Source organism: Anabrus simplex, chromosome 1 (genome assembly GCF_040414725.1).
Source record: "Anabrus simplex isolate iqAnaSimp1 chromosome 1, ASM4041472v1, whole genome shotgun sequence".
Classification (NCBI taxonomy): domain Eukaryota; kingdom Metazoa; phylum Arthropoda; class Insecta; order Orthoptera; family Tettigoniidae; genus Anabrus; species Anabrus simplex.
In genome coordinates, this window is record NC_090265.1 from 1,790,754,345 (window position 1) to 1,790,776,582 (window position 22,238).

Here is a 22,238-nt window from a genome sequence, read left to right on the forward strand (position 1 = left end):
CACAAAAAGTGTATTGACAAGGTGGACCCAACAAAGTATTTTAAATACAGTACTGTAGTTTCTTTAATAGCTTGACTAAATTTGACGAGAAGAAGAGAGAGAATGATAACACACATCTGAAAACACCCGAGACTTGTTCAGTTAGTTTTTGAGGGAAGTGTAGGTTGCAAGAGTGGTAGGGATAGACCAAGGTATGAGTTTAACAAGCAGATTAGAGCAGATGTAGGATGCAGTAGTTAAGTAGGAATTGAAAGGTTAGCACAGGATAATGTGGCATGGGAAGCTGCATCAAACTGATCTATGGATTGATGACTCAAACAACAACATAGAAAGATAGGAACTTGAATGGGATAAACATAATGACAAGGTGTCGGAGGGAGGACACAAGGGCAATTATCATGAAGTGCAGAAGTGGATATTCACTCTCATCATCATCATCATCATCATTTCCCTTTATCTAGCTGTAGCCGGGTAGGGGCAAATATGGTTCTTCTCCACTTTCTTCGGTCTTTCGACCACTCCTCCTCCAACACTGTGTCCCAGTCCAGGTTTCTTTCTATAATGCTGCGTTGGATGGTATCCTTCCATCTCAATCGTGGTCGTCCACGGCCTCTCCTTCCTTGGATTTGCATTTCCATCAAAAATTGTTGAGCATTTTAAACCGAGTTTCAGTATAAAAATAATTTAAAAGTTCTAAACAATTACATCTTAAGACAGGAAGGACGATAGAAATGTACCCAAAAGATTAGCACAATGACTAGTCAGTGTGGGTAAAGGGAACAATGGAAAAGTGAGACATGACTAGGATAACTCCACATCCTCACATTATGTGTACTCTTTCCTCGTGACCCTAATTCTTGTTGTTCTGTTAGTCCTTTTTCTTCTCACTCTCTGAGAGGCTCATTTCTATTTTAAAGGTTTGTACTGTATATGCTGAAGATACAAAGAAAAACGGGTTTTATAGATACCCATTTGGGATTCTGTCTTATGATTGACTCCAGGTGTAAAGCATATGGAAATTGTCAAAAAGTAGGTTTATTTGTCCGATGCTTCATAAGATTTTGCATAGGATCAACAATAATATAGATTTTAGATGCACGACAGTGTGTGGTCAAAGTTATCTGAAAGGGGAGTCAAGCCACTGTAGGTGGGCCGGCGTAAGATTGCACTTGACAGTTGCATTTGATATTGCCACCACTACAAAAAGTAAATGAGAAATGTCACCCGTCAATCATGATGACCAGTCCAATGCTTTTTATTTCAGATATTGTTATACTTTTTGTACATAATAGTTCATATTCAATTTTGTATAGTGCTTATAACCTTTTATTTACTGGTACTTGTAAACGTATAACAATTTACTTTTTAATGTACAGTTTGAGCTAGCCACAAAATAAAGATGAACTATTTTTATTTGATTGTTGGTGGCAATATGGCCAGTGTAGTGGTGCCATCTATAAGTAGCGTGACTGTGATATTGATGTGTTGCCATCTTTCCTGAAGAGAACAGAAGAGATAAATGCCCAGGTGAGGGGCAACTGCTGATAGTCCAGTACAAAAGGCGAATATTGTTATTAAGTTAGGTGTTGTCTATATTTTCCTAATGCTCAGGTGTGGTTCGAGCATTTATGGAACTTGGATAGCTTTGTGTTCTTTGTGAGATAATTGTGAAGGTTTAAAAATGAATATCTTCCACTGGTGCAGTGCAGTATCATGGAAATGTGATGAATCGCGAAGTGCGGCGAGGAGTGCCCCGTTTTAGTCAGGCATTTGAATTAGTGCAGAGAATTGGTGAGTTTTACAAGAGGAGAAAATAATTCATACGAATGTACGGCCGTCCCTCTGTTCCTACAGATCATGTTATGGAATGCACATTGTGAATCGAGTAGAAATAAAAAGGTTTCTAAATTTCCATAAATTTAGTATATTTTACTTGTAACCTTTTATGACAGCTCCGGTATATATTATTGTACAGTGAGATTCTTGTCGGCTGATTTCATTTGTATTGTGTACTGTATCATCACATTGAAACTGAAAGTATGTTTTGAAAAAGTTATTATGGCGACATTGCTTCAGGCAGCATTGCAGTGTCAACAACACTTGGAACCATGTGGAGCTTAACTGGTTAATACAGTGCAGGATTGAGTTCTGTTTGCCAGTTGTCTTCAGCTTGTATTACTCTTTTTTTTTTTTTTTTTTTAAAGAAGGCTGTCTGGAAATGATTCATATTTTCACCAATCATAGATTTCAAAGTTTCAATAAAATGTAAAAAACACCAAATTCGAGGTCCATGTGATAGCAATTTCTAATTGTTGTTGTACGCTATTCCTGGAACTTAATCTTTTTCTCTCCAAATCACTGGACATCTACCTTTTTAAAAATTTTATATGAAGATCTCTGATTTGTACAAGTGAGTACATAGTATCAGCTGCATTGCATACCACATAATTTACATAGGCAGGATTGGTCTGAGTCATGCAAGTACTCGGTGTTACACAGCTTATGGTGGTATTCGTGTACCACCATCGAGTTCACAAAGTGTTAGTGTTTGTCCATGTCCTATTTCATTATGGCCTCCGTTGTATAAAAGTCGATCCAGATTTCGTCCCTTTTCACTCTGTCCTGCATTAGTTTCTCCCAGGCGTCTTGAATGGTAGCCCTCTCTTCATCCAGAGATCCTCGATGAAGAAGATCTCCTTGACAAGTTCATATGCTAGTCAAGATTTTGCGTATTTCGGTATCTGCAGGGTAATATTGGAAGTATTTTGCAATAGTAGCCTTGCAAAAACATCTGACTAAGGGTAATTCCATGGGTGTGTGATCATTGTTGCACTTTCTTTCCTGTGGATTTAGCTTCTTGGAGGTAGCTCAGTGTAGACTTAGTTAAGTTGTGCAGACATGATAAGCTTAGCTCATTTTTCAAGGGATTTGAGAACTATATAATAATTCAGTGACTCATACTAATGGAAATATCAAGGATAATGGTCTTAAATAGAGTGTAAATAATATAAATAAAGCATAGGATCTTTGCGATTGACATCTAATGTACAACAAATTTATTAAAACTTCAGGAACGTTCAACAGTTATATCATTTCCTCCGTCGTTGTTTCATTCCGTACGTCTCTTTTTTGCCAGGGGAGATTCTGCTACTTGTGGCTTCTCACGCTGTTTCTCTCCAATCATGACAGCTGTTGGACTGAAAACTCGTGTCTCGTATTCCTGAAATTACATAAAGAGCATATTAGATTCTGTACTCAAACAGTATAACTTGTTTAAACTTATTACAGTGTTTTTACTTACGTGTGGTGCTAGATAATAGTCGATGTGATGTCGCACCGCTCCCCAAATCTTGTCCTGTCGTAGCAAAGTGGTGACTGCTTCTATGTCTGGAGACATGTAGCGGTCTTTATCCCAAGGCCTTGCAAAAGAGAAATAAAGTTTTGTTATTAGTAATAAAAGTTATTGATATTCCATCCCACTATCTACTCTTAGGATTTTCAGAAATGCCAAGGTGCCAGAATTTTGTCACACAGGAGTTCCTTTTCATGCTAATAAGTCTACCGACACGAGGCTGACCTTTAAATACCACGAGATTGAGTAGGGATCAATCCCTCTAACTTGCGCTCAGAAGGCTAGTGCTTTTCCTCCTGAGCCTGTCAGATCAGCATTAGTAAATAATACAGTTGGCTAAAATTGATAGTTACTGTTCTTGATTTGTTTTATGGGCTTTGGACATGGTTGTCAACATTTCTGTACACTTGCACTTTGATTCTGTTCGAAGTTTGCATGTGGCTAGATGAGCTAATGCACATTCCAAAAGTGAACACTGTATCTGCCCGATTAATATTTAATTACTGTTTGTGAAAATACATGCAGAAATACGGCATGCTGTAGCTCGTGCCTGAGGTAAGGTTGAGAGGGATGAGTCAGAGTTGAGTGTTGACTGACCAGGACGGGCTGATAATTTAGGAGTAGCATGGATGGCACAACTATTGGAAGTCCAATAGTTGATTTTCCGGGTCAATGTCAAGTCACATGTTAATGTCTAATGTGCATATCACATCTGATACATTTCTAATTCTAATTTCAATTAATTAAACACACATATATTGGTACAGAAACCACTGCCATGCACAAACAAGGGAAGTTTTTGAGGTGTTAAACTCCAATTTAATTCAAATTTTGCGTGTTTGCAGCTGAGCTAGGAGGGACGAGTCGCAGTTGAGGTTTGGTTGACCATGACAGGCTGATAATTTAGGAGTAACATGAACACACAATGTAAACAAACATACTCATTGGTACAGTAAAGTTTGAATCGCAACATTGTGGATTGTTTAGTACCTAACGTTATTCTTTTTCTCAGACGTGCAATATAAGGACAACTGAATGTTACTAATAACACTAATAACACAGGCAACATCATACGCCGATGTATTAAACCAAAGATAATTTATCCGCCTAATGTATAGGTTTCATGCCCTAGTTGTTAGTTGAGGACGTAGTGTTTATAAACACAACCACTTTGCTGTGTTGCCAAATATAATACACTTAAATGTTATCCATTTTCACTGTCACTGTCCCTACAAAATTGAGTGCATCTCATTCTGATCCTCATAATAGGATCGAAATGATTGTTTAACTTAAACTGAACATTGCATACAGTCTCTTAAAATGTGACTCGTTGACTCCTTACCTACGGGAAAACGCTAATCCAAGGAAGAAGATACCACGGTCCAAATCAGAGCTAAAAATTGTGAGTGGGAAACTAATATCCTATTGATCTAAGTCAGGGGTGCTCAATTTAATTTGCATGCAGGTCAGACGGCAGATTTCTCAACAAACAGCGAGCCACGTTATTCTCACTTTCACCTCCCTCCACTAACACATAAATACATTGACACATCCGACTGTGCCCAGGGGCATACGAGTTGAGAGGATGGGAGTGCACTCCTGTGTCGGTGCATGCCATTCTCCCCCCCCCCGTTTTTGGAAGTTAAAAGAAGCATGGTTAAACCAGCATACCTTGCCATGATAAAATGCATTTCCAGATTGAGAATCAATTTTAGCCCAAAATGGCTGGAACTGCTGTTGATTGAGTCCATGTGATCTATTTATTTATTTATTCATTATTAGTGAGCAGTCTTTAAAAAAAAAAAGCTTTGAAATAGTCCACTGTGTGTCGGAAGCTGGAAGTAACCGTCATAATGATATAATTGCCATCAATCGGAGACAAAATAAAGCAGAAATCATTGACCCTATGATAGGGTTTGAAGACTCTCTTTCCCAACCAGATGATGTAGTTAGGGGAAAACAGGATATATATCTGCGCCAACAATTCCCTACTTCCAGTGAGCCTACAGCGTCAGGAACACACGAGTAAGAGGACTGCTTCTGGATGCTAGTGGGATCATCTCCAGAAATTTTGTCAAATGGTGGCAATCGTACAGACTGGAGAGAAATATTCAAGATAAAATTATCAGCATGATTATAAAATTCTCAGTGGCAATAATGGTTGAGCCATTTGTTTGTAAAACGTACTATTTCATTTCCTCCTGACAACATTAAAAAAGTGTTCATATTCTTGAATACATTGATATTTCTTTTACAAAACCAACAATTCAATTAATTTTTTAAAGAACTTCTGAGCTATTCTGTGTCCTTTGGTAAACACGTATTGGTGTCAGAATGAATTTGAAAAAATGAATATGTAGATAAGTATTAATAAAATAACAGTCAAAATAAACAACAATGTTAAGTATCAACAGTAAAGTTAACAAACAATAACAAAATAAGAAGAATAATGATGATAACTGGCAAGGGTCGATTAATAGAAATAGTTAGAGGAAAGACAGGATGAAAATGGAGTTATGTTTCGAGCTGTCAGTGGAGAGTTTGCGTGGAATGACATAAGTAGAAGAATAAGGTTGAGCCTTAAAGAAACAGTGATGCATTAGATGTTTGCTATTTTAGAGGAAGATACAGCCTAATTAAGAACTGTGTCACTGTTTACCTGACTTTGCTGCGTATTACTTTGTACACTTCTTCCAGAGGTACGGTGGTTTTCAGGGGCCGTAAGAACTCGATGGCTTGGCATGCTGCTAACAGTTCTATTGCTATAACTCTCTCCACATTTTCCACTACCTGGAACAAGAGAGACCAGAGATCTGGAAAGACGTTCTGATAACTCATATAATTCTCATACATGCTGTATCAAACTGACCAGTATGCTTCAACACTCACGAGGAAAGTATTTGGGCTTGAACTAACATATATGTATGAAATTTTGGTTACAGGACCATTAAGTACCGCTCAGTGTACTAGTAAGTGTCTTTTTTTTTCCCTGCAAGACTTTGCAAACATGCTGTAAATGTCATTGTAGAAGCGAAACGCAGTGTCGATATCTTAACTATAAATGCAAGTGAGAACTTTCAGTAACTGGAACATAGTTTAAGAAAATGTCTTATTCTCTTGGCATGTACTTTATACTGCCTGAAGAAATAAATACACATCCAGAGGTTGTGCATATTTTGTAGTTTTAGGTGGAATGATTTTCAAATGTACAACTTTTCCTCCAGAGGCTTCCAGTAGTACTTGTTTATCCTTATGTCCAGACCTGGAGTCGCAAAGTAAGAGTGACATTGTCGGCGAATGTGGATTCAGAACTGACCAAGAAACATCTTCAGATGTTCTTTCGTCATCTTCCCACTCACACTAGCATTAAGAAGATATTTGGAGGGTCTCGACTGGCGTAGCGGCAGGCAAAGCTCGAATGTGGCATGGCATACAGAGGCCTCTAGTGGACAACTGCAGAGGTTTGCAGAAAAACGATATCACCAGTACACAAAGGGACCTTGAAATGATGCTTCACAGGATTTTGAAAAAATTTGAACGAATGTTGAAGCCAGGATTGAGGTGCAGTATAAAAGAGAAATGTATGTCACGGTGTGATTTATTTGTGTACTGTGAAGTTAGACCAAGATATCTCTCATCATCAAATTGGAATGATAAAAGACTAAACAACACAAAAAAAGAGTTACCTGTAGTGCTTTGCGCGCTGCAAAGCAGCCCATGGACACATGATCTTCAGTCCCAGCACTGGTGCTGAGGGAATCCACTGAGGCTGGATGGCACAACACCTTGTTTTCAGACACTACACAAGTAGAAATAAAATAACATAAGAATTGACATGAATTACAATCTGTCACACATGCAGAATTATTTGAATCAATAAGAGCAGTATAACTTTTCCAAATGAAATATGATACAGTATAAAAGAATCACATAATTTGCTCCAGATGATTTCCAACAGTGAAGACAAATGACTTTACCAAAATTAATTTTGAGTATTATGACACTTTTGAATTTGCTGGCAACCAGGAATGAGTTAGCTGGAAAATTTATAATGTCCAATAACGGACCAATTATATTGGTGTGACAAGAAAATACGAGGTATGTTTTTGTAAGTAAGTACCATTTTAAAATATGGCCACTGCAGCAGTTCAGTCGTCGTTCAGAACATGCGCGCTCAATACGTACATCTGTAGGCTAGCCACAACACCATTATGGAAGCATTTGCCTGTATTTACGTTTGTTTGTGCACTTTGCAGTGGTGTGCGGTGAATATATTCGTTACCCCAGCTGCAAAAATATTTTTTTCAATATAAGCAATCGTAGACCCACTACACTCTCTAAAGTCAACATTACCATTTTATAAGGCTGCATTTTTCATGGAAAGGTCTATCTGAAAAAAGTTTGTCAAGAATAGTTTAATTTTAAACCACACGCTCGCACATATTTCCAAATTTATATTCACGGCAGTGACGACACCATCGTACCTTAATCTAGAGCAGATTCTAAATAATGTACTTACAGTTTCACCCGGTGACGCTTCGTGATAGTACAATCATGGTTTTCACAAGAATACACTGGGACTAAATATTTGTTTTTAACTTAAAAAGCCTAATCTAAACTGAATCAGCAAAACTTAACTGGTATTTTACAGTCGCCAAAGTTCTATAGTTTCTCTCGCTTGCTGAATATACATACATCAAGGACAAACGAGGGAAAATATTCATCACAATGTATAACACATGATATATTCATGAAGAATGGCACAGAACTTACGAAAACTTAACCTATAATCCAAAAGGAACACTATAAAACTTCACTATATACCACTATACAAAATTATTTTACTTCGTGCTTAACTCTGTGTTCATGGTGGGCAGTCTAAATATTTTTCTGAGGCTATCGGAAAACACACTACACGTGCCTTCAATGAACTGCTCAAATTTTTTTTATCCATACCGAAATCCAGAAAATAAAATGTATTCTTCTATATTACAATTGATTGTATAAACTGGCTCAAGTATTAAAGTATTAGCCGTAAATTGCTGTCGGGGGAGGGCCCACAGCCCTGCCATGCTCCCAGGACAAGGAAGCTTCAAGTGCATGCATCAACCAAGCAACTTAAACTTCGCTGGGGTAGGTCTCTTTCGCGCCGGCAAGGAAATCCCGTTCGCTGAAGAAGCTGAACTGCGGTAGTGCAAGCGGATTGTCGAGACAGCTGTACATGACTTGGCTTAGATGTTCGCAGTTTTTTAAACTTTGTAAAAACTGTTCTAAGGAATAATGAAAATGAAATGTAAATACAAAATTATTTAGCCCAGGAGCGCTGGGGTAGATGGGGTTCACTGCACGCCACTGGCATATTGAGAATGCCTCTGACAATTAACGGTTCCATCAAGTGTGAAGTACGCGCTGTGATTTGTTTTCTAAATGCAAAAGACATGAAATCTGTTGAAATTCATCAGCGTATTAGTGAAGTGTATGAAGAACACACTAGGAACAAAGGAATGGTAAGAAAATGGGTTAAAGCATTTAAAGGAGATTGTACTGATGTCCACGATGAGAAGCGTAGTGCGTGACTTTCTGTCGTTACTGAAGACTTGGTGCAAAAAGTTGATGCAAAGGTTCGAGAAAACAGATGCTTTATGATTTCATCATTATGTTGAGTTGTTTCAAATTTCAAGGAGTGTTCTTTATGAAATTGTGTCAGGACGCTTAGATTATATTGGAAGTTGCGCTCACGCTGGGTACTGAGGATGTTGACAGAGGTGCACAAAACCAAACGCATAGGCAGTGTGTCGACTTTCCTTAAGCAGTACTGTAATGAAGTTGATGCATTCCTAAGCTGAATGGTCACCAATCAACAAATCAAAAAATTAATTTAAAAACCACCTGATCGATACTTTAATTTTTTGCCTTGGGCAAAATTAAAAATACGTTAACACACACAGAACATGTTTCGACCACTTAGTGGTTATCTTCAGCTGTATAAAGATAGCTTAGATGAAAACTTTTGGACAGTAAGCACATTAAACCTTAAAACTATGTCCCATGAGATCCTAAAAACTATTGCTCTAGGTGCTCTAAAAGAACTTGTTATGCCAGTATCAAAAACAACAATCCATGGGATGGAGACACTCGACATCGCTCAAGAAAGTGAAGTGCAAGCAAACAAACACATGTGCACCGTGTTTTTGGATAGGCAGTATGTGCTGCACCAGGGTCACACAATAAATACCGAGACGTATTTTGAGACCTTACATAAACTTCATCGTGCAATCCATACGAACAGCGTGGCATGTTCACAAGGGGGGATTCTTTTGCTTCATGACAAAACGTTACCTCACACAGCTAATTGAACCCGAGTCCTAATTGCTTCATTTGGTTGGAGACAGTATGATCATCCTCCGTATAGCCCTGACCTAGTGCCTACTGACTACCACTTGTTCCTGCACTTGTAAAAGCATTTAGAAGGTCAGCGCCACAATGACGATGACCTTAAAACGACCGTGCTGCAGTGGCTTATACACCAAGCGGCAGATTTCTATGAGGATGGAATTCAGAAGCTGGTTTTATGTTATGACAAGTGTCTTAATATGCTTGGGACTTATGTTATGAAGGAGTTTAAGGTACAGGCTTATATGTAAAAATGGAATTGTTTAAAATATTGAATTACATTTTGTCTGCATCAAAACAGTACTTACTTAAAAAACATGCCTTGTGTAATACACTAGCTGATGTACCCGTGCTTTGCTACGGAATTCTACATTGTATACAGAATTGTAGGTTTGGTAGAGTACACGTTGTGAGAAAGACTGTATTAAATTGCATAGCTCTTAACTTTGCCCTAGAAACGCGACGGAGAAATCTCCAAACGTCTTTTCTCACATGACGACTGTGTTACAGAATTTTCATTGTAATCGTAGGCCCGCTTGCCTATCATCAGTCACAATTAGGTTGGGGAATTATATTGTAATGGCAGACACTCACTCTCCACCTGCCTTTTTACATCCTCAGAAAGATGTCTTAGTAGTTTTCCCAACTGAAATGAACATAGGTCATTACAATGACGTCAGTAAGAATGGCGCGAATAAAAGCAATGATTTCACATGAAATGCTTGATCCACATCTTGCACAGTAGATGGAATCTGCTGGCAAGGTTTTTACTACACAAGATGTTGTGTAGGGAAATGTCTGTTACGGTTTTCCAATGAGCTCACCATTCCTTCAAAGGGTCAAAGTTGTTAGTGACCAAGTTGACCTGATCCTCTACTGTTTGAGAGCAGGGAGATCTTCTAGAACAGACACTTGAGGGTTAGTGCAAATCTACATACATTCTCTACCAAAGGCATCAGAACTGAAAGCCAATGAAGTGGTGTGTACTGTATGGTACCAGATATTAGATGCATACTTGACTCATATAATCTTTTAAGGATATTGTTGCATGTTTTGAGCTTCTTGGATAGGTTCAAAAAGTATTGTTTGTAAGAAAACATGTGATCTAGGGCAATGCACAGATACTTTGACTGTCAGTTATGTTGCAGGTTTTGAGCCCAGAAATTGATTTTCCGGTGGGCACTAGCCTGGTGGTTGTTCAGGTGAAAGAATGACACCTCTTTTTTGCTGGACCGAGCTCGATAGCTGTATTCGCTTAAGTGCGGCCAGTATCCAGTATTCGGAAGATAGTAGGTTCGAACCCCACTGTCGGCAGCTCTGAAAATGGTTTTCCGTGGTTTCCCATTTTCATACCAGGCAAATGCTGGGGCTGTACCTTAATTAAGGCCACGGCCGCTTCCTTCCCACTCCTAGCCCTTCCCTGTCCCATCGTCACCATAAGACCTATCTGTGTCGGTGCGATGTAAAACAACTAGCAAAAAAAATGTTTGCTGGAATTAGGTTTCAGCCTCCATTTCTTGAAGTAAATCTCTGGAAAGGACAGATCTCTTTACAAAATTTCCTCCTTTTCTTTGATGTCTTGACACTGAATGGTTAGTACGTCCTGTGTCATCACCATTACAGAACTTTCTACCTTTAGCCTGAACAGCAGGGGAGATAGGACTGATTCTTGAGATAAACCATTTCTTAAGCTTCCTCTCTGTGCTCATAATATTCTGCATACATACCTGGAATATTCTGTCACTGAGAAAATTATTGATTACCTGTGCTATGGTTCTACAGGGCACAATGCAGAGAAGTTTGTAAATTAGTCCTTCCCGCCAGACTGTACCAAATGCTGAACTAAGATCAACGCATGCAACTGATACCTTGAGCTTTTTCTGGAATCCTGCCTCAGTGTCAGATGTAAGCAACAGGACTAGATGGCAACAGCTGCAAGTGGATCTGAAGCCTGCTTGAACTGGTGGAATGTGTTGTTAAGATATATGATCTGATTCTGTCGTAGATCAGCCTTTCTAAAAGCTTATGACATCAACTGAGAAGCGCTATTGTTCTGTAACTGCCTGGCTGTTGGAAGGTGTACCTGTTTTTAAGATGGAGATCATTTTTCTTCTTTTGAATTCTGGTAGAATCCATCCAGTCTGCAGAAGATCGGTATAGAAATCTGTCAACCATCCTTTAGTTTTATTTCGTAACCAAATCAGGAATTCTGGAAAAATTTTATCGAAACCATGGTCTTTATTTGGGCTTAACACCCTTCAGAGCAGTACCAATGTTTTTTGTAAATGGTTGAGAGTAGCTTGATGTCTGTGGCGTTCTAGATTTCAAGGCTCTGTCTACTTATGTGCCTGGTATGTTTCTTCTCAGGCCTGTCCGGAGGCCACACACAATTAAATTATCCGGTAGTACCTGAGATATTGCCACAAAATGTGATGCTATTTGGTCAGGTGTAACTAACTTCAGGTTGCTGCTTAACCAATGGGATGCTTCCTCCAAGTTTTCGAGAAGACCCCTTGTCTTCCAGCTAGAATGACTTTGGTTGATGTTTTCTACTGTTTCAATCCACAGTTCCCTTTGAGTGGCATCTATACTGGATAGAAGCTCGTCAGCAATATCTGGGTGACCATTTTGTAGGTATTCGCTATAGAGAGCGGTGCTCTTTGCGTTCCAGCCAGGAATGTATTCTCTTCTATAGCCTCTGGAGATGCTCTTCTTAGCCAACAATTTAAATGTTCCTGTCAGATGCTTATAATTATAGTGCTTTTATGGAATACATCAAATGCATTTATCCAGTTTGGAAGAGAACATGTCCCATTTTCATCGAGCTTGTGGTATTTATCATAAAATAATGATTTTGAAACCAGTTTCTGATATTATTCGTTGATTAGGCTGTGAAGAAAATGTACAACTATTGACTTTATTCAATACACAGTATGTCTTAACAAGTATGTGACATCATCATTCACAAAGAAATCTGTGCCACTAAGGCAACCACTTTAAAGCAAAAAATATAAGGTTCCTAGAAGGATGCCTTAATTTAAAGCAGTTTTGTCGTTAGGTCACTGCTCTCACTGGAGTACCCTAACTCTCAACTCCTATAAAAAAAGAGACTGAAAAAGAATTAAACCAAATTCGAACCATGCATCGCTCCTGATACACATGATAAAGCTCCCATATGGCAGAGAGGAGATATTGCAAAGATACATTCACTGCAGTACAACTGAGAACTTCATCACACAAGATTGTGGCATAAAATGTGGGACTTAACTTCTGACAAACAAACAAAATTGCTTTCAGGATTCCATGCGAGACTATAACAATGAACCATCTCCTTGCAGAGCACAAGAAGCCCAGTGGTTTCACTGTGAAACCACATGATAAATGTAACAATGTGCAAAAATCTATATATGAAAATTTACTAAAAATAGCTTTGGAAAATCCATCTGTCCATCTTACTGGATCGATTTGCTTCATTTTTGTTTATTCTCTTTGGAATTACATGCCAGTGAATCATGAGGCATTGATAGGTCTCGGTAAGTTCAGACGGCCTGATGACGTCAGAACGGTTCAATTCTGTCTACGAAGTGCGGCATACCATAACACGCTTCTTATTAAATGTTCATAAAACCATAGAAAAGGGCAGGCAAAACAACATGACTACGACAGGCATCTCAAGACCTGCTGCAATTGATACACATGTTCTTTATGTTATTCAGATTAAATTTTAAACCCATGTAATGGGCTTAAAAGAGATATAGAAATATAGGCACATGTATCGGAAAAAGTAATAGAATGAATAAAATGAAGGGTCAGTGTGAGAAAGAGAAAGAGGAGACGAGAACAAACAAACAAGAGAACAAATTGCGGCAAATATTTGTTTATAGGAAGGGGGTTAGGGATTGGAATAACTTACCAAGGGAGATGTTCAATAAATTTCCAATTTCTTTGCAATCATTTAAGAAAAGGCTAGGAAAACAACAGATAGGGAATTTGCCACCTGGGCGACTACCCTAAATGCAGAGCAGTATGATTGATGATGATGATTTTTATGATGATGTAAACACAAAAGGACTGGGACAATCTCTGCATCTTCACACAGATGGAATCTCTCTTCATCTGTCCCTGTTCTTGTACATCCATTTCTTTTCAGCCCCCTCAGTCTTGATTTGGGAAGTATACTATCAGGAGGAAGCCAAATAAATTTGGGAAAAGGGAAGAGACAAAGAGAAAGATGAATGCAGAAGGAATATAGGACAAAGACAGTAAAAGGAAAACAAACAATCATATAAGTAATGGAATGGAACAAACAAGTGACAGATCGAGTCATGCATAGAACAATAGGAATACGTAACAGGAACAGGATGGAAGAGAAGTACTCACCCAGTGATGCTGCAGTACAGTGGGCCAGCATGAATCCTGAATTAAGTCCACCTTCTTTCACCAGGAAGGCTGGTAGTTCACTTAAAGCTGTAATATCAGATTATGTTTAGTTTTATGTATACTAGAGTATGTTCATATTTTAGATAGGAAACCAGTTATTGTGTTAAATTATTATTTGAAAGGGCAAAACGGTGTGATGATCAGCTACCATTTAGTTATTGTGTCTCCATCCATATAATATAAAGATGCATGGGTAACTGACTGAAATTCAAGATTACCCACTTCCAGATGAGCTAGAAACTTGAAATTTGTCAAATTCATAGCATTGACCAAAATTATAGAACCTTTTTAAGCATTTTTTAATGCAATTTGAATTACATTTTCCAAAAAAACTTGCAGTAATTAATGAATCTTCAAAAAAGCCATGGATCATGAAGGGTATACAGATTTCAAGTCAAAAATGTAAATTGCTAAGTAGATTAGCACAGCAGAGTTGTGACCGGGTATTTTCTAAAGTATGTTGACAACTACAAATCAGTCTATCGAAGAGTTTTTAGGGCGGCTAAGATAATGCACAATAACAAGAAAGTTAAAAAGTCGTGCAATAAATCACGAACCATATGGAATATAATCAAGGGAGAAACCAACAGACACGCAGTTGGAGATAAAGTTGCTCCCATAAAAAATGATAAGGGAATACAAATGAATGACCCTCATCATTTGGCTAATTATATAAATGATTTCTTTCTATCCCTACCACACAAACTTGAAAATGCAAATAAATCAGATGTATTACCAGAACTCCCAACCTTTGTGCAAAACTCTATGCAGTTAACTCTAGTAACAGAATTGGAAGTTCTTAAAATCATACAGTCTTTGAAGAACAAAACTTCCACAGGTGTAGATGAAGTTCCCACAAAACTCATTAAAAAATGTGCTCCTTACCTGGTACAGCCTTTGACTTATCAATGAATCTTTTTCTAGTGGTCAGTTTCCTAATCTCCTAAAAATAGCTAAAGTTATCGCAGTCTTTAAAAGTGGAAACTTACACGATTTACATAACTACAGACCAATATCAATACTTACTGTTATTTCAAAAATATTTGAATGTGCTATGAAAGATCGGCTTACTAAATTTTTAATCAAATATAACTTGTTAAATAATGCACAATATGGGTTCAGAGCTGGCAGAAGTACTTTGTCTGCTTTATCACATTTTACACAGTAGATCGTAAATGCTCTTGATAATGATGAAACTGTGATAGGACTATTTCTTGACCTTTCAAAGGCATTTGATACTGTTGATCATGAAATATTGTTGCACAAATTATATCAGACTTGAGTCAGAGGAATTGTTAATGACTGGTTTAGATAATACCTGGATAAACGATCCCAGTTTGTTGAAATTACACATTGTAACAGTAAAAGGCCTGTTCTTTTCTTGATCTATGTGAATGATCTTCCTCACAATAATCAAGTAGAAACAGCAGTTCTGTATGTTGATGATACAAACATAATTATTAATAATCCTGACCCTATGTCTATAGAAACTGCAGCAAATACAGTCCTGTCTAGGTTAGAATCATGGTTCAGGAAAAACAAATTAACATTGAACTTAAAAAAGACACAATACATGGAATTCAAGGCATCTAACTCATGACAAAATTGCAAAAAAAAACACAACCTTATATTAAATGCAAATGCAATTGAAAATACGTTGACCACAAAATTCTTAGGTGTCCATATAGATGAAAAATTAAGATGGGATTATCATATTTAAAAAAATAGGAAAGTCTCTGAGTTCTGTTTGTTTCACTTTAAGGATTTTGTCTAGTAGTTGTAGGGAAGAATATGTTAGAATAGCATATTTTGGATATTTCCATTCAGTCATCACTTATGCTATTGGTCTCTGGGGCTGCTACAAATCAAATCTTGATATTATTTTTTGAATACAGAAACAAACTATCAGAATTATATTGAGACGTAACAGGTTACATCATTGCAGACCATTATTTAAGAGACTAAGGATACTCCCAGTACCAAGCATATACGTCATACAATGCATTTTTCATGTGAAAAAAAAAAGTTGATCACTTCAGAAAGAATTTTGACAATCACAGTTACCAGACGCGAACAAGAAATAATATTTTTATCGAGCACAAGAGTAAAACCATTGCCTTGAGACATGTAGACTCTGTTGGAATCAGATTATATAATAAGCTTCCAAATAAGATTAAAGATATTAGTCCTGTCAGTTCATTTACGATAGCTTTAAAACATCTCCTGCTGAGTAGCTGCTTCTACAGTACAGAAGAATACATGATGAAGTGCTGGTAATGATGCTAATACTTATTAACTTGTAAACTTTCCTAATATCTAGTATATAGCCTTAGAAATATGTTAATGTTACATTGATTATTTACATATTATTAACACCACACCAATAGATTTTTATTTTTATTTTGTCTTGTAAATACTGGTTGTTAATATTATTTATCATTTAAAAAATTTAAGATGTGCTGTCCTAACATTGAGGTATTTGGTGTTTCTGTTTTTCTTCTTTTTCAAAATGTTCATTATTGTGCATATAGTATTGTTAGTATTAGGAAATCACTTGACAGCTCCTATACTGTTAGCATATTTCAAAATATCTAATTGTACAGTCTATGGAAGCTAAATAAATGAATGAAGGAATGAATATTAGCCTGTAACCAATGAAAAATTCCAAAAAGTTCAAATTTCCCCCCACCCAAAGCAAAATGGGGGACGCAATGTTCCCCTACGCTGTAAAATTAAAATTTGGCAAAATTATAGACTTTAGCCTGTAACTGGTGGAGAAATTCTAAGATGTTCAAATATTTCAATTTTTACCCCCAAGAAATATAAAAATATTGGGGCAAATTTAATGACGGTGCAGACCTTCATTTCAAGGTATTTTGTGGCTAAACAGTAATTTATATCAAAAAACGGACAGCACCTTCGGCATCTATCATGAAGAGATCTACAACTTTGGTCTTTTAACTTTTTACCTTTTCTCGATACTGTCTATTTTATAGCTTCATATTTCGATTTTTGGTCAATTTTGTATATTTCCCATATATTATTTTACTGCTTGACACACTTATAAGATAGATAAAATCCTGTAATTCGGCAGGCTCTTTGGCACAGCCATTCGTCATATGTGGCCCAAACTGCATGATTCTAGCTGCCATGTTAATATAGGAAGGCGAAAGGAATATGTGGAAACTGTACTCAAATTTCAGCCTAATCTAAGATTGTAAACCAATCTAAGGTGTAGCCAATGGAGGTACAAAAGAACGTCAAAGAGCCAGAATTTTAGATCATTTCATCCTCGATATGCTTGCCAGGTTTCAAGATTGTAGCTCTTGGCTATGTTGGCAAAATAATTTCTCAACTTGTGAAGACTGTACAAAATTTGCCTTAGATCGAATCATTTACCTCTATCTACAGTAAAAATAGACGAGATACGAGAAATATACTATGACCAAAAATGTAGTCCACTAAAAGGGCTGTCTAATGGCGGCGCAATCCGTTTGTCGATATGACATATTGTTTTGCCGCAGTAATTTTCCAAATGACCACTTCTAATGAAGAGCAGCCAAGAGTTTGGGGGTGGAGCCCCTAACGAGCAAAAGCAAGTATTGTCTATAGAGCTTGAAAACATGAAGGACACTGAACAAGGCTTTGCCATGTTTCAAACCTAAAAAAATTAAGTTTCACACTCTTATATTAAACTAATGTTAAAGAGCAAAAATATAGTATATCACAAATTCAGTGATTGATGATTTTTCTATTTACAGAATGAGAAATCATGTTAAGTCTGTTCTTCAAGCTACTGAGCTCGATAGCTGCAGTCGCTTAAGTTCGGCCAGTATCTTGTATTTGGCAGATAGTGGGTTCGAATCCCACTGTCGGCAGCCCTGAAGATGGTTTTCCATGGTTTACCATTATCACACCACGCGAATGCTGGGGCTATACCTTAATTAAGGCCACGGCTGATTCCTTGCCATTCCTAGACCTTTCCTGTCCCATCGTCGCCATAAGAACTGTCTGTGTCGGAGCGACGTAAAGCAACTTGTAAAAAAAAAAGTTCTTCAGGCTAATGTAAATAGACTTTTTTGGCTTCAGTGGTATTGCGAAAAAATCCAAACATCTTCGTACAGATCATGTAAATCTGTGGTGTAGTTGAAAATAAAGGCAAGCTGAGAACAAAACCTAAATTTGTGGTAATGGTGATATGTTTAGAAGACAAAAACCAATTGGCTTAACATTCCCATTTATCACAAGAAATTAACTTCATAATTAATCCCTACTGTCAACCTTCAACAAGTTTTAAGAGTGTTTGAGTAAACTCCACCTTTAATTTTTACGCTGATCAAAACAACAAAAACATTTGCAAATGACATATCCTTTTATACTACGTAACCCTTTTACAATCCAAGAAGAGAGGACTTATTTTACTATTTTAATTGTATCATTTGTTTTAGACGGTCTGTTGAATTGGACAATTGTCACGACTGTACAACATTTTCCACTGTGATGTTTTAAGAACTATATTTGTAATTGTCAGCTGAGGATGACCCTTAAAGGGTCGAAACCGGTACTGTGAATGATAGTATGTAAATAAATGTATTGATAAGGTGGAGGCTTCAGTATCAATCTTATGTTGAAACTCCACCTTTACAATACTTAAAAAAATTCTTTATTCTCCCTTTTTTAGGAAAGGGACATGTTTCATCTCTATTTTGGAGATATTTTGGGCCTGATAACAAAACAAGGCCACATGCAGGTCAGCTGGGCTAGTGAGAGAGAGAGAGAGACAGGCGAAGGAACTTCGTACTCTAAATTTTCTCCATAACACACGAAGTCATTAAACCTATGTAGCAACTCAACCTGCATTTTGAGGAAGTTTCACCTGAATTAAAAGTCCATTTTAACTCAAACAATATAACATTCACTCAGCCAAGTGTTGGACTATCATTCAGCGTTTCTTATTGGACATTCACAGGATCTATTAAAAAAACCTTGTATCATCTCTGAAGACATATTTTTAATCTACAAATACTTTTTTAACATAAGTAGGCCTGTTTAAATGTATGTTTTAATTGTACATTTGATGGAGTAATGTTTAACACTAGAAATTTTAGATGTGTTATTTGTTGTTGCATTTCATTAGGAACACCGTGATTCAGTGATGATGCTTGTTGTGTAAATGGGCTTAACATCTAGGTCATTGGCCCCTACCATGAATCTTACCATACTTTTGCTATTAGGCTGAAGATGTCTCTAAAATAGAGACAAAACATGTCCCTTTCCTAAAAAAAGGAATAAAGAATTTTTAAAGTATATTAAAAGTGGAGTTTCCTCAAACACTCTTAAAACTTATTCCCATTTATAACAGGTCATAACAAAACATGTTACTTGCATCCTGAAGGTTTGTAAAGGTGACGTTATTGGTAAAGTCTAAAAACTAAACAAGAAACGCTACTTGAGTCTCTTGTTTCTCATTGCTCTATGTAACTTGGGGGCCTTGCCTGTTCTTGAAATGAACATGCATGTAATAATGCCTTTAAAATGTGAAGTTAACGTATAACAATCAGAGTAATAATCAAATATTTCCAACATACTGAATTTTTAAACATTCTTGTCAGTTTTGCTGTTATTGAAAAATTCTTACCTGGATTTACAAGTCGCTCAATTCTCCTTTCACTCATTGATGCTAGCTCATGAACAGCAATTGCTAGATAATCCAAGACCTTGGCAGGATATTCCCCGTGAAAATTACCAGCTGAAATAATCTCTCCTCTATCAGCAAATACAATCTATTTGTGTTAAGGAAATACAGTTGCCATGTGAATTACATAGAAATCACAATACTGTATAATTACTGACAAACAAAACCAAACCCTAGGATGCAACAGCCTGAAAAGGCCATAACCTAGCAAGTGACCGTTGCTCAGCCCGAAGACCTGGAGATTACAAGGTGTCATGTGGTTGGCACAACAAATCCTCTTGGTGGTTATTCTGGGCTTTCTAGACCAGTTACTGTTCACAAAATGCCCTAGTTGTAGAGTAGTTACAGACTTTAAAATTGTCCTTACCCTGTTGGTGTAAGGGTAATGATTGGGGTTGGGAAGTAATCCTTTAAACTTAGTTTCTGATACATGATTATGACAACTCAATCCTCACTGATCTGCATTTAAGGCAGTCGCCCAGGTGGCAGATTCCCTATCTGTTGTTTTCCTAGCCTTTTCTTAAATGATTGCAAAGAAATTGGAAATTTATTGAACATCTCCCTTGGCAAGTTATTTCAATCCCTAACTCCCCTTCCTATAAAGAAATATTTGTCCCAATTTGTCCTCTTGAATTCCAATATTATCTTCATATTGTGATCTTTCTTACTTTTAAAGACACCACTCAAATTTATTCATCTACTAATGTTATTCTACACCATCTCTCCACTGACAGCTCGGAACACACCACTTGCACGTTATAATTCTCATATTTTGGTCCGTATTCAATTATACATTAAAGTCAAAGAAATATTAATGTTTATTAAATTCCAGCTATTCAATACATAAAGAGTAATTTTAATTAAGAATTAAAACTTATGAAGTAAATTATAGAAACTTGTTTTACCCTTTTTTCAAGGACATCTTCAGCCTTAATCTCAAACCTGAAAGATAATAAATCAGGATCCTGATTGTTCTTAATTGTAGTTTTTGAAGAAAAATAACAAATGATAAATGCGAGGATGATGTTGTAGGTACATGCGTCAAAAAATGAGCGAGAGGGATGACAGTACTTATTATATAGCCTTTATAAAGCCCTATAAACAATCCTTGTCTAAAAATGTGGTAACAAGTTGCACATTAGTAGTTCTATAAGAACACAATTATTGCTGCGAACAAGTTGCACATTAGTAGTTCTATAAGAACACAATTATTGCTGCGTTGAATTGAACCTTGTTTAAAGGTGCCCTATATTGGTTGAGGGCGAAAGATATAAACTTGGAGCTTAAACAGCTTAATATTTAGAATAATAATGAAGAAGTGTGTTATTGATTACTCCAAGTGGAGTTAAAATAAATTTTAAAGTTGCTAGTTTGTTGTTAATATTTTGTGATGAGATAAGGCTGTTGCCTTCTTAAATTACGTTGTTAGGGGCCGATGACCTTCAATGTTAGGCCCCTTAAAACAACAAGCATCATCATCATCAAATTACGTTGTAGGAATGGGGAAAAAATGCTTGATAGTAAGGAGCCGTAATTCTAAAGTTCTATAAGAACACAGTTAATTCTTATCTCATCACACGAGATTAACAACAAACTAGCAACTTTAAATTTTATTTTAAACCCCACTTGGGGTGATCAAAATAATCGAAACCAACTTTCAACCTATTAGGTCGTGTTACATACAGTTAGTATGTGTTGAAGAGATGTTAAGTACAGAACAAAAATGGCCAACCGGAAACCAGTGGGATCCGAACCCACAACCTCCCAATTTCACGTTGGTTGCTCTACCAACTGAGCTATGGTGGTTTAGGCCATCTTTGTTCTGTTGGAAAGGATCTAAGCTACAGGTAGAGCAACCAATGCAAAATCGGGAGGTTGTGGGTTCGGATCCCACTGGTGTCTGATTGGCCATTTTTGTTCTGTACTTAACATCACTTCAACACGTACTAAATGTATGTAACACGACCTAATAAGTTGAAAGTTGGTTTTGATTACAAAGTGGTCGCGAAAATTCAATATTCATTGACTTGGCCTACAACGGGCTACTTGCACGCACACTACAGTGTGACGGCAGTAGTGCCAGACCTGTAGGTTAGATCCTTTCCAACAGAACAAAGATGGCCTAGGCCACCATAGCTCAATTGGTAGTGCAACCGACGAGAAATCAGAAGGTTGTGGGTTTGGATCCCACTGGTGTCTGGTTGGCCATTTTTGTCCTGTACTTAACATCTCTTCAACATGTACTAAATGTACGTAACAGACCTAATAGGTTGAAGGTTGGTTTCGATTACAAAGCGGTTCTGAAAATTCAATATTCATTGATCAAAAATACTTTTCTTGATCATTACTCTAAAGATT

General features: G+C 37.1%; 1 protein-coding gene across 1 annotated transcript in view; it reads right to left on the bottom strand.

Moving 5' to 3' along the window:
* Positions 1–3,026: 3,026 nt before the first annotated feature.
* Positions 3,027–22,238, bottom strand: part of LOC136858811 (histidine ammonia-lyase) — an 88,771-nt gene continuing 69,559 nt past the window's right edge. Inside the window, exons 12-17 of the mRNA XM_067138629.2 lie at positions 19,824–19,968; positions 14,126–14,212; positions 7,039–7,151; positions 6,012–6,142; positions 3,302–3,419; positions 3,027–3,220 (exon numbers count right to left, since the gene is read on the bottom strand). Of these exons, the coding sequence (XP_066994730.2) occupies positions 3,110–3,220; positions 3,302–3,419; positions 6,012–6,142; positions 7,039–7,151; positions 14,126–14,212; positions 19,824–19,968 (705 nt within the window). The 3' untranslated portion in view covers positions 3,027–3,109. The remainder of the gene's footprint in view (positions 3,221–3,301; positions 3,420–6,011; positions 6,143–7,038; positions 7,152–14,125; positions 14,213–19,823; positions 19,969–22,238) is intronic.